Here is a 12,852-nt window from a genome sequence, read left to right as displayed (position 1 = left end):
GAATGCCATATTCAGATCCTTCCCTTTATTTCTGGAAGGAAAATGGAAGAAGAAAATTCCCATTCTGGTCTACTGAGAAACCACTATTTAATTAGCATATTAGCATCTCATAAATTTCATATATATACATACACACATAATTATTATTATTGTACATTTTCTTTTTTGAAATGGACGTTTATATGTGTTGACCAAAAAGTGGGATAAAGTTACAGTTTTGTTTGAAATCTTTTAGAAAGGCATAGTTTTATTGCAGTTGTGAATCTCCTTAGATTTTTAAGGAGGCTGCTTCCAAGGATGTCATTAATAATCCTCTCAGGTGCTGATAAAGCATGTGTCTGTCAGCAGAATTAGAGAATTACCCAACTAGAGAACAGGTTTCACAGTACCCTGAGACCTATTTTGTTCATTAGAGAGGAAAATGGCTGGTTTTAAGTCTAAATTGACATGCTTGCTCATTTCAGCAGTAAAAGCTGTTCATTGTGGTCAGGTTTAATTTAGAGCCTGGCAAGGTTCAGATTAAAGTTGATCAGGTTACTTCTACAACATACTTCTTAAACGAACTTTATAATCCTAAAAGAATGGGGAAAGTATAGCCATCATTGGGTTATGTATCCAGAATTTAGAAGCAAAGAATGGCCTGGTTGTTTGAGGGTGGATTAATATTAAATCAAAGAAAAAATGATGATAAAGATAATCTTTGCTATATAAAAACTTCCAAGTATCAAAAAACACAAAATTTTATTTAAATTGCATAAAACATACTTCATGTATTCATTCACTGCTATATCCATAACACCTAAAACAGTGCCTACACTTGATATGTATAAGATGAAAAAGGTGAGTGAGTAAATGAATGAATTTGTGTACTTGGCTAGCTATGTGTATATAGAGGGGAAGATTTGACTTTATGGTTTCTGGGTAAGTCTGTTTTTTAAAAATCTATTATTGAATGTATTAAACATTTAAGAGTCAGGAATTCCAAAGTACCTTCTGAGCTTGCTGTGTCACAGGTGACCAGAGGGTAACATTCTAATCCTGGAAAACATCTTATTTCGTAAAATCTGTCTGCTACTATATGGTTCCTACTTTAGAATTTATTCAGTACTCTCCATCTGACTTAACGCCACTTACGTCAATAGCTGTCTTTGGCAATTTGTTCCATATTTCAAACACACTTTTGTGTAAAGAAACCATAAAAGTTAGAAACCTGAAAATTGGATTTTTCTTCTGAGCAATCACAGCTTACAAATGTGGAAAATTTGTTAAAAGTTAACCCCTCCAATTTTTCAATAGAGAGGGGAAAACGCTCAAAATAGATGTGTGATGTTTGGATAAGTTCTTCCCATTATTTTAACACTACTAAAAGCAATTGAGCTCAAATCACGAGGCCTATCTCCCTACCTCTTCACAAAAAAACACTACAGAATGATCAAAATTTGGCCTTTCTAAATACAAAAGTGTTTAGAAAATCAGCACCAGTCAAAGGGCATAGTAGATAACTGACTTTCATAAACATTACCATCTAGCACATTTTACCTCTTCACTTTCATTGGCCTCATGTGGTAGTAGAAAGAGCATAAGATTTAAAACCATAAAGGCTTAGTTACTAGTGTGGTTATTAGGAGATGAAAAATGAGAAAACACGTAAAACATCTGTCACATACTGGTTTTAAACTAATAACAACCAATAAAATGTATTCAGTTTTAGTACAAGAACAAGGGAGATACCTTACTTTTCCTGAAACTTCTTTGTAAATATCACTGGGATTTGCACCCTTAGTGTAGAGAGAGTAGATGACAGAGTCAATAGATGGACACTTGAGGGAAGGAGGACGTTGCTACCTGTAATTAAATATATATTGTATGGTCAGACCACTCAAGATGGCTGTTCTCTTGCTCTCTGTACATCCCCTGCCCGACCAGTGCGTGTTTCGCCTGTATCTCATCCAAATGACTGACCTTCCTGCATACTCGCCCCAGGCCCCAGCTGGTGATTGTTTTCATCAAAGGGGCGGTGAGGGGCGTGCCCCTCTACTGGTTTCCCTGGTAACTAATGAGCCCACCTGATGTCAATTCCCCTATAACTGGCCATTCCCGCCCCCCCACCGGGAGGGAAGACTGCCGCCATGTCCTGCCTGCTGTCTGCTACACACGCTCGGGTGTTGCCTCCAAGACCTTCCTTCAGACAGGTCAGCTCCCCCATCCATTAAACCAGTCTCTGTTGCTGACTCCGGGCTCCTTCTTCAGTCTTGAAGCTGGACAAGCACAGGCCTTGTAGGCCTGCCGGGTGCATCCCAACATATATATATTTGTTGGCTTCATTGTCTTTGGTACTTTTATTATAGCAGTATTAAAGTCAGTTGTAGGACAGAATACAAATATTAACTTCTAGCCTGATGCTTTCCAAACTTGCCTGATCATAAAAATTACGCAGAGAATTTGTTAAAAATGCAGATTTCCAGCCCTCCTCCTGCCATCTAATTCATTCACTCTGAAGTGAGGCAAAGGAATCAGGTGATTCTTACTGGAATCGATTTTGGGGAAAGACTAATTTAGCTCATCTACATCACCTCATTTTATAGGTGAGGAGTTTCAGGTACAAAGAAGTTAAGTAAGTTATATCTCTTAAAGCACTTCTCTGCTTTTTCTGTTTCTAAAATATACACCTTAATTTTGACACTGCACAGAATGAGATTACAAGTATAAATAGCTGTCTTTCTCTTAAATACATTGTCATAATTCAAAATTACATTTTTTTTACTCATGGCACTCATATGTTGGTTTAAGTAAACCCAGGTACTCTGAAATGACTCCGTCTAATCTCTTAAATAGTAAAGCAAATCCATAATCAAGATTTTCGCTTGAAATAGTTTTGGTATCTAAAAATGAAACACATTTCTTGTTAAATTGTTCTCTGTAAAGCCTTACACATTAGAGACATATCTAGTAACATATTTTTTTTATTTCTAAAAGCGCTTTGGTTGGTTTGAAAATTACACTTTTCTTTGTATTCCATAAAAGGCTTGCACAGTGCTGAAGAACCTCAATATTGTTATATCTGTTCCTTCAGGCAACACTGCAGGATTTGGAACAGAGGCGCCCCCAGTTGGAAGAACTCATTACTGCTGCCCAGAATTTGAAAAACAAGACCAGCAATCAAGAGGCTAGAACAATCATTACTGATCGAAGTAAGTCTTTTCGTTAACGGGCACGTGAAACTTAAGGAAACATGTACGAAAAGTTTCTATAATGACTTAAGTTCATAAACCTCCATCACGTTTATAAAAATAGTCTAAACAGTTGTATATTAAAACTATTGTAGGGGTAAGACGGGAATAAAGACACAGACCTACTAGAGAACGGACTTGAGCATATGGGTAGGGGGAAGGGTAAGCTGTGACAAAGTGAGAGAGTGGCATGGACATATATACACTACCAAACGTAAGGTAGATAGCTAGTGGGAAGCAGCCGCATAGCACAGGGAGATCAGCTCAGTGCTTTGTGACCACCTAGAGGGGTGGGATAGGGAGGGTGGGAGGGAGGGAGATGCAGGAGGGAAGAGATATGGGGATATATGTATATGTATAACTGATTCAGTTTGTTATAAAGCAGAAACTAACACACCATTGTAAAGCAATTATACTCCAGTAAAGATGTTTAAAAAAACTCCAATATTTGCAGTAATTAAAAAACTCAAATTACAAAAAAAAATATTGTAACTAAGATTTTTAGTCCATAATGTTATCTTTCAATAACTGAATGTAATTCTGTGGAATAGAGAAAATATAATTTTCATCAATCCAGACTTATGTAGTTGCGAGGCATGGCAGGGGGCTGCTGTGGTGAGCATGGCTGTGGCAGGACATCTGCTCCTCACTTGTCATTTATCTGGGCTGGCATCCGTGGAGATGCCATTCTCTTCCCTCGTATCCTTGGTTTTTGGTTCAAGCAGGCAGTTGCTTCCTGGACCCTCTTTGTTTCCTATCTGCAGTGGCACTTTCAGATCTAGACGTCTCCCTGCTGCTTGGATGCCCTCATTGTGTCATATGAGAGATCGTTGTACCATTCCTCATGCCATACTGGGGTGGGTGGGAACTTTGAGAGGCTGTTTAAGGCCCATCTGCCTAGACATTGCACCTACTCTTCTTTATACGGGATGATTCAGAGTGACTGTGCATGAGGTCAGGAAGAGGGATAGAGGGAAGGGTGAGGGAAACTGCTTTCCATCCTGTTTTCCTCAGAGGCTCTCCTCAGAAGTAAGGTCCAGGTCACCTCTGCTCTCAGATTCTCTTGGGTTTCCCTGGGTTTCCTCCCTTCCTTCCACCTCCTTTCCCTCCAGGGATACATATCAATATTAAATTTTCTTACTTCCCCTGCAGTGCCCGCTCGTTTCCCTCCCACATCTAGAGGAATCTTTTCTAGTGCAAGAGGAGGGAAAACCTTCGTTTAATCATCTTTTTTTCCTTCCAAAGCTTTTGTCTTATACCAGGCCTAGGCTTTTGAAACTTAAAAACCAAGAGTCTGTGTCTCATAATATACATTCTGTTGTGTCAACACTTCCCTAAGGAAGTAGAAGCAGAATGTCTGGCTGCCAGTATGTTGGGGGAGGGGAAAGAGTAACCAGAATCGAAGGTTAATATTTGGCAAATATTATTAGTCATACTTACATTTATTAGGTAAATAGTGATAATAGCTCTTATTTTATTGAGTACCTCCCAGGTATCAGGCAGTACATGTTGTGTGTGGTGTGTGTATTTGTACGTGTGTGTGTGCGTGTGTGTGTGAAACCTTTACAAAATCCTGTCAGCTAAATTTCATAATCCTCATTTTATAGATGAGGAAACAGTTTCTGAGAATGGTTAAATTGTTCAAGCCTACAAAATAAGCAAAGAACAGAGCTTAGAATTTGCACATGTCTCTTTCTGGCTTAGAAGTGTGTGTTCCTTTCAGAATGTTTACCGCTTCCCACCTCGTTTTCATGTTTTTGTTAATGACCTGAATCACTAGGACTAGGACTAAAGACGGTTTCAGTCTGCAATTATGGATGTTTTGATTGACTTCCTGGAGACATTTCCCCTTTCAGTTGTAGTGAATATTAATTAAAATAGACTCTTCTTGATTTTGAAATTTTAACTATTGTTGATTAAACAATGTATTTGGATATGTGCTAATGTATTAGTTAGGTGGCAGTAGCCACTGTAACAGGTAAGCTCTCAAATCTTGGTAGTTTACTGCAGTATAAGTTCACTTTTAATTCTGGTGTATTCCAAAGTAAGCAGCACTTAATGAAGTCATTCAGGAGCCCAAGCCCCTTCCAACATTTGTGTCCAGAACATCAAAGTGTTATGCATTTAATGGGCAGGTGAGGAACGAGTATTGACCGTTGGAATTTATTTTGAGCCAGGCCTGGAAGTCGTACACATTACTTTGTTCATAATCTGTTGGCTGGAACTTGTCACATGGCCACATCTAACTGCAAGGGAATCTGGAAAATAATGTCCAATGTTGAGCCCAGGCAGAAATTAATTTGGCAAGAAACTAGTCAGTCTCTTCCACAGCTAATTTGGACAAGAAGAATGCACTTAAGTTCTATAGTTCTGTGTAATGTATAGAATGCCATTTCTAAAACCAGCAATACAAGAGCAAAATTGCCTTGTAATGACCAACATAGATAGCTTTCCAACTGATATAGTAGAGTGTTCCTCCCTCAAACTGGAACCATGAGGCTTCCGCAACCAGGTTGATACACACAGGCCTAAAAGAGTGAGTGATTTATGAGACTGAATTCCCACTCCACGGTTAAGTGCTCTGTTTATACAAATCCAAACATACTATATAGAAAGTCATTTGTTATTTTACCAATGAAAAAGAGGAAAATAACACTCATTTATTTTACAGTATCCATTCAGCTTTGTCTAAAATTTTCCATTATCCCTTGCAATCTTTTTAAAATATTGTATTGACTTTTTTTCATGATGTAGATTAAAATTGAGTGACTGGAGGGCAGGTTTGTATATCTCTGCTAACATCCAGTGATTTGAATAGTTCTGCTTTTCTAAGCTTTTGTCTTTTAGGAATGAATGTCTTTATGAATATTTGCAGCATAGTGGAAAGAGTCCAACCAAAATGGTCCAAAAAAGCATTTTCTTAAAATCAAATGTCTGTTGAGACATGTCATGTTTCTTGTTTAGAGCCTAAGGCAGAATCTTAGTTCTAAATATGCCTGGAGCCTCTAATGCTGGTACCAGGATAATTCTGACAAGATACGTTTATCTAAACAATGTCATTTGCAGCCCTGCTATGCTTTAGTTTATCTCTCCGTTTGAAATCAATAAAATGGGATGGAGATTCAGTACTCGTAAAGTTTCAATCGTGTTCAAAATAGAATTTTTCTCAGTATAGATTTGGTTTTCAGGGAACGCGTAGAAATAAGATACTTGCTCCTAAAATTGTATTTTCTTATTTGAAGATTTCAGTATTCCTTTTTTATTGCCCTGAAACTTCTAGAAATACTTAAAAAGGAATCAGCTAAATAAAGAAAAATATTCAGTAAGTATATAGTACTATATTGAAACGTGGTTCCCTCCTTGGTGAATCCCAGTTCATAACTTTGAACAGTTGGGGAAATCTGTACATAGTTATTATATTCTGTCAAGAGCAAAGGCCAGTAAAAAGCAATTCTTCTCTACTAGTAGCTGGGGCTGCAAAATACCAACCATGTTTCTCTGTATAAAACTGTTTCCATGGTATCTGTTGTTTTCAGGTGACTATATTGATGGAAATCATGTTGTAATAATCTAGGTGAAAGAATAAATTTCATTCTAAGAGCATTCAGGTAAAAAATCCTCCTCGCTGTTTCTGATGGGAATCCTTCCCTCTTTTGGATGGGAGTCCAAAAGCAGTTTGACAACTGCTCATTTTCCTTCAGTTGCTGAATGTGTCACCCATTCCTGGTCATTTTCTTCTGTAAAAGGGCTAGGTCAGGAGATCAAAAACAGATAAGAAGGATTTAAAATTGCTTCCTTGGAGGTTTCTGAATTATGCAAAACTCGTGTTCATGTCCCTTACGATTGCAAATCTTAGTACCATAATACCTCTCATAGCAGTAAGGAGGATATGGGAAAAAAAGAACTGCTCTCTTATTGTTCTGTTTATTCCTTAAATAATATTGGTGAACATGGCTCATCTGACATTTGTATTTGAGAACCTTGCTTCTGTAGCTTCTCCCTCCCTAATCCTCACCATTACCATTTTAAAGATCTGTGGCAACAGCACATATAGGTTTTAAGGGCAAGCTGCCTGGGCTGGCCACGTCGTACGTACCATTGTGACCCTGAACAAACAACTAATCTCAGTAAACTATCTGATTTCGGTTTCCTGCTCTATAAAATAAGATTACTTCTGTCCGCCTCAAGGTTGGGAGAATTAAATGAGTTATTACATGAAGAGCACTTAGCTCCTGGCCATAGTAAGAGTTCAGTGAATGTTATCTCTTGTTGTTTTAATTATAATCTAATTGCCTTGTTTGAATGCTTAGTGGGAGAGCATTTAACGCATTTAGTAAGCTCTTAAGTAACTATCTGATTTTTCCACTACCCACCACACACCCCCCAAAAAAATGGAGTGAGAGCTTTAGAAGATCAAAAGGAGAAAGTTGCTTTGGCAAAGATGGAATAAGATATATAAATAGAATTAAACAAATATTTGGAAAAGCCTTCATGTGAGTGATACTACAAAAAGCAAGGCAATTGATGTAAGCTATTTCCTTTTCAGTATTTACTGTAACCTTAGGAGGTGGGCATTATTATAGAGACAGAAAACTGAAGCTCAGAGAGCTTAAATAACATGCCTGGGGTCCTAGTAAAATTTCATGTGAGGGACTAGGATTTAAACTGATGTCTACATAATTCTAAAGCCTGAGGCACATCAAATAGTAAGGGCTTGTTAGTCAAAAAATAGAAAGAAATATTTATTTGACAACTTAAAATATTAGGAGTAACCTCAGTTTACTATAATATGAATATGTTTTACTGCTCCCATTTATATTGTTGTCTTCTATGCATTTGCATGTCTAATTATAGGATTGTCTCTTACATGTGTTGAAAATGTGCAGGATAGTGGAGCTCAGTAATCTATTAGCTGTTCAACCTTGACCAAGTAGATTCACTTCTCTAAGCCATGGTTCCATCATCTGTCATGTGGGGATAATAATAATACTTAAGCTGGTAAGGTGATTATAAAGATAAAATTACATGATGTTTCTAAAGTGAAGACCTGGCACATATTAGATGTTCATTAAATGGTAGATACTATCAAGATGAGATGAATCTGGTACAGAGGAACTGGAGCTGGGAGAATATGAAGGGGAAATAATATATGGCCTTTTATTATCTACCACAAGGGTGGAACTTCTAAAACAAAATACCAAGCGTTAGGAGAGAGTTGTTTCTTTTAAAATTATTTTTTCAGCAAAGACTTTTTCAAACTAGTCCAAAATTCTTTGAGAAATTTAGTGACATCATATAAATTTTAAGAGAATGAATTTGTATCGTATTGCTTAAAGAGCTGGTGTACAGGGCTGTAGAGAGGAGAATGCTCTACTGTATGAGAATAAAAATACTGTCACAGGATTTCTGAATTAACTGACAGTTTTTTAGCAGCTTTGTCAACCCATCATTCATTGCTGCAACCAAATGTAAGAAATACTTCATGGTGAAATAAAAAGACTGTTATTCTCCACATTTTTATGAAATCTCTATTGCTAATGAAATGCCAGCCAATATCTTCCTCTCAGGTATTGTCTAGTAGAGAGTTGCTTATTTTAGAAGAAGTGGAGTCAACCATATAAATTCCCTTCTTTTGACATCTAGCACCTGCTGTCAACCTGTTATAACTACAAGCAGCTCTCAAAGTTTACATCCACCAGGATGCCGCTGGCAACCCAAGAGTTCAGTTCAGTAAATATTTGAATGCTTACTCTGCGCAAGTTAATATCAGAGGTGATGGAGGGGATACAGGGAGGAATGATTCAGCCTCCCTCTGTATTAAAAGAGCTAACAATCAAATGTGGGTATTTGGACAAGTATATCCGGGCAAGGCAGTCTACGGTAAGTACTTCTGTAGAGAAGTATTACAAAATGCAGAGAGAGCGTGCAAGAGAAAGGGAGATTGGATCTGAATGAGGGGGTCCTGGAATGCTCCCAGGAGGTTAAATTTTGTCTAAAAATCATAAATTTGATTAGTATTTTGAAAAGCAGAAAGAGGTTGGAGAGGGAAGGATACTTCAGGAAAGGATGACAGGAGAATACATAATTAGACTTAGGTTAGCCATGGTGTGACGGATGAATTTGTAGGAGTGTGTGTGTGTGTGTGTGTGTGTGTGTGTGTGTGTGAGTGTGTGAGTGAGAGTGTGAGCACATATGTTGTGTAGGATAAGGCAGTAAATGAAGTTAGTGAGAGCAGTTAGGAGCCACAAGAGCCCGAGCTAGAGCAGTGGCAGTGGAGTGAAAAGAAAGAACTGAATTAAGATATGCGGTGGAGCTAGCATTAACAGTATTTGGACATTGACTGGATGTGTGGAATTGAAGATCTAAGAGAGTGCTTACCTCTTAAGATTTTGAGATTCAGTTCTTTGGAAGATGGTAATATAACCAGAGACAAACTCAGGAAAAGGAGTTGATTATGGGTAATAAAATAATGTGTCTAAGATATAGCTGATGTCCAGAATGAGAAATGGTTGAAAACACAAGAGGAGATTTCAGGGGTGAAGTTACTTCTACACAGATTTGGAAGTTACCTGGAGTGGTTAAGCTTGCATAGAGATGAGGGTGTCAGGTGAAAAAAAAAGCAGGCCTAAGGAAGAGCCTGGAACTTGTCTTACATTTAAGGAATATATTGATAAGAAGAGTTCTCACCACCCCTCCCAGTGGCAACTTGCAATCTAGGTGCATTTAGACAAACACACACTGAAGAGTGAGTTTATAGGTTTCGCACTGTATTTTGTTTTCTCTATCTTCTGCAATCCAACCAGTCTAATAGTGTAAGTTTTGGTGCAGTGGACCTCAGTGTTATACCAAGGGTTAAACGAAATATCACTTCCTCAATCCTGCTACAAAAATAAGAGTTTTACTCCATTCTGTCTATTTATTTATTTATTTACTTACTTACTTACTTATTTATTTATGGCTGCATTGGGTCTTCGTTGGGTTGCGTGGGCTTCTCATTGCAGTTGCTTCTCTTGTTGTGGAGCACGGGCTCTAGGCTCGAGGGCTTTAGTAGTTGTGGCTCTCGGGCTCTAGAGCTCAGGCTCAGTTGTATCACACGGGCTTAGTTGCTCCCCGGCATGTGGGATCTTCCCGGACCAGGGCTCGAACCCATGTCCCCCGCATTGGCAGGCGGATTCTTAACCACTGCGCCACCCGGGAAGCCCCTATTATTATTATTAATCTTTTCTTCCAGTGTTGTTATTTGCTAGGAATAGTAAGTATATTAGTTAGCATTCTCCAGAGAACTAGCATGTGCTCTTTCTCTCTCTCTCTCTCTCTCTCTCTATATATATATATATATATATATATATATATATATGTATAATATATATGCATATATATTTATTTATATATTCATTTATGTTTATTTAATGCACACACACTCATAAAGAGCAGAAGAGAGAGAGATTTTAAGGAATTGGCTCATGCCACTGTGGGAACTGGGAAGTATGAAGTCTTCAGGGCACACCAGCAGGATGGATACTTAGAGAAGAGTTGATACTACAGTCTTGAGTCCAGAGGCTGTCTGGAGGCAGAATTTTTTTCCTTTTCTGGGGATCTCAGTCTTTTCTTTTAAGGACTTCAACTTATTGGATGAGGCCCTCCCACATTATGGAGGCTAATCTGCTTTACTCAAAATCTACAGATTTAAATGTTAATCACATCTAAAAAATACCTTTACAGAAACCTCTAGGGTGATGCTTAAATAACTGGGTATCGTTATCTAGCCAAGTTGACATATAAAATTAACCATCACAGTGAGGTTCATAGTGCCATGTGTTTCTTCACATATAAATTTCATGATTCCTTTCATTTTCATTAGTATCCATTCAATAGGGTACCTGGAAATATATATTAAAAAATGGGAAAAAAATAGAAATGATCTTTAACATCTTGATAAATTTCAGAGCTCCATTAGAGTAATTATAACTCATACATTAAATATTTTTACCTATAAAAAATAGGTGTGTTTTTTCTTTATAGAATTTTTCTTATATTGTGTTAAACTAATACTAAATATCTATGATGAAATAATTCTATTTTAATGTATCTCATTTTTAATTTTATAAGAGATTAATATCAAAATATATTTGAAAAGGATTTAAAATCCAAATTAGCTGCCATGACTATATATAATTATTAATCTTTCATGTGAGCATGTAATCGGAAAAATAAATAAATTTTATTTAAAGTGATGTATCTACAATTATGAACATAAATAGTGTTTTCTACTAATTGCTTTTTAAGAAAATTTATTTATTTTTGGCTGCATTGGGTCTTCGTTGCTGTGCTCAGGCTTTCTCTAGTTGCAGAGAGCGGGGGCTACTCTTCGTTGCAGTGCGTGGGCTTCTCATTTTGGTGGCTTCTCTTGTTGTGGAGCACGGGCTCTAGAGTGCAGGCTCAGTAATTGTGGCACATGGGCTCAGTAGTTGTGGCGCATGGGCTTAGTTGCTCCGCAGCACGCGGGATCCTCCCGGACCAGGGCTCGAACCTGTGTCCCCTGTATTGGCAGGCGGATTCTTAACCACTGCGCCACCAGGGAAGCCCAAATTGCTTATTTTTTTCGTTATGTTTCTAAGGGGAAAGATTTGGATTAGCAAATGTTCTATTCACTCTATTCAGTTTAAAAAACTGAATATGATGAACATAACTATTAAATAAATAAACCAATTAAATAAAATGATTTTTTTCTTTATGGTATAATAGAATAAAGATGGTGATGAATAAATATAAAGAATCTCACACTCAGACAAAGTGAGCTGATAAGACAAATACAAAACAGGAAGAGATATGCTCACAGGGGGAATTCCAGATTTTCATAGACTAGCATTTTCATCTTATGGCATATTAGGACATTGCAACTAAAGACCTGAATTTCTCTTATATTTTGGTAACTCCGGGCATAGGGAGGGCTGTTACTCCCTGGTGTACCATGCACTTTAGATGAAGCTAAGCCAAGGGTTAGATATGTGCTATGGACTGCTCCTAAAAGATTCCCTCACCTCCCCTGAGGTGTTGGAAGAGTGTAGGGATTATTTGAGATCTACCATTTCTTTCTTTAACAAATGCCCTCATTAATCATTTGAAGCAGCGTAACAAATTGTTTGCCACTAGTCTTTATTCTGCTGTACCTGCCTTAAGGGAAGCATTCATGAAGTAAGGAGGATTAATGGATTGTGAACTTTCTACATGCAAAGGACAGAGCTGGGCTCATTCTACTTTAGTCAAGAAAAGGAGTTTGTGGTTACCTACTGCTGCAAAACAACCCCAAAACTTAATGCCTTAAAACAGCAACAATCATTTATTATCTCTCACAGGTTCTCTAGGTCAGGAAATCACAAGTGACTTGGTTGAGTGGTTCTGTCTTGGGGATTTCTCATGAGGTTGCAGACAGTAGTCACCTGGGTCTGCAGTCATGTGAAAGCTTGACTGGGGCTGGAGGATTTACTCCCAAGGTGGCTCACTCATGTTGTTTGTGAGGTGGTGCTGTCTAGCTGGTTCTTCTCTACATGAGCTTCTCCATGGGACTGCTTGAGTATTCCTGCAACTTTGTGGCTGGCTTCAAGAATAAGTAAAGCATGAG

At 37.9% G+C, this 12,852-nt stretch overlaps 1 protein-coding gene across 5 annotated transcripts in view; it reads left to right on the top strand.

Moving 5' to 3' along the window:
• DMD (dystrophin) overlaps window positions 1-12,852 on the top strand; it is a gene marked incomplete at both ends in the record, with an annotated part of 2,093,893 nt that overhangs the window by 1,475,314 nt on the left and 605,727 nt on the right. For all 5 annotated transcript variants that reach the window (XM_079728248.1, XM_079728247.1, XM_079728250.1 and 2 more), the window contains one exon: window positions 3,074-3,191. In XM_079728248.1, coding sequence (XP_079584374.1) covers window positions 3,074-3,191 — 118 coding nt within the window. The remainder of the gene's footprint in view (window positions 1-3,073; window positions 3,192-12,852) is intronic.

Source organism: Hyperoodon ampullatus, assembly GCF_949752795.1.
Source record: "Hyperoodon ampullatus genome assembly, chromosome: X".
In the NCBI taxonomy this organism is placed as follows: domain Eukaryota; kingdom Metazoa; phylum Chordata; class Mammalia; order Artiodactyla; family Ziphiidae; genus Hyperoodon; species Hyperoodon ampullatus.
This window is presented reverse-complemented; position numbering and strand designations above follow the sequence as displayed.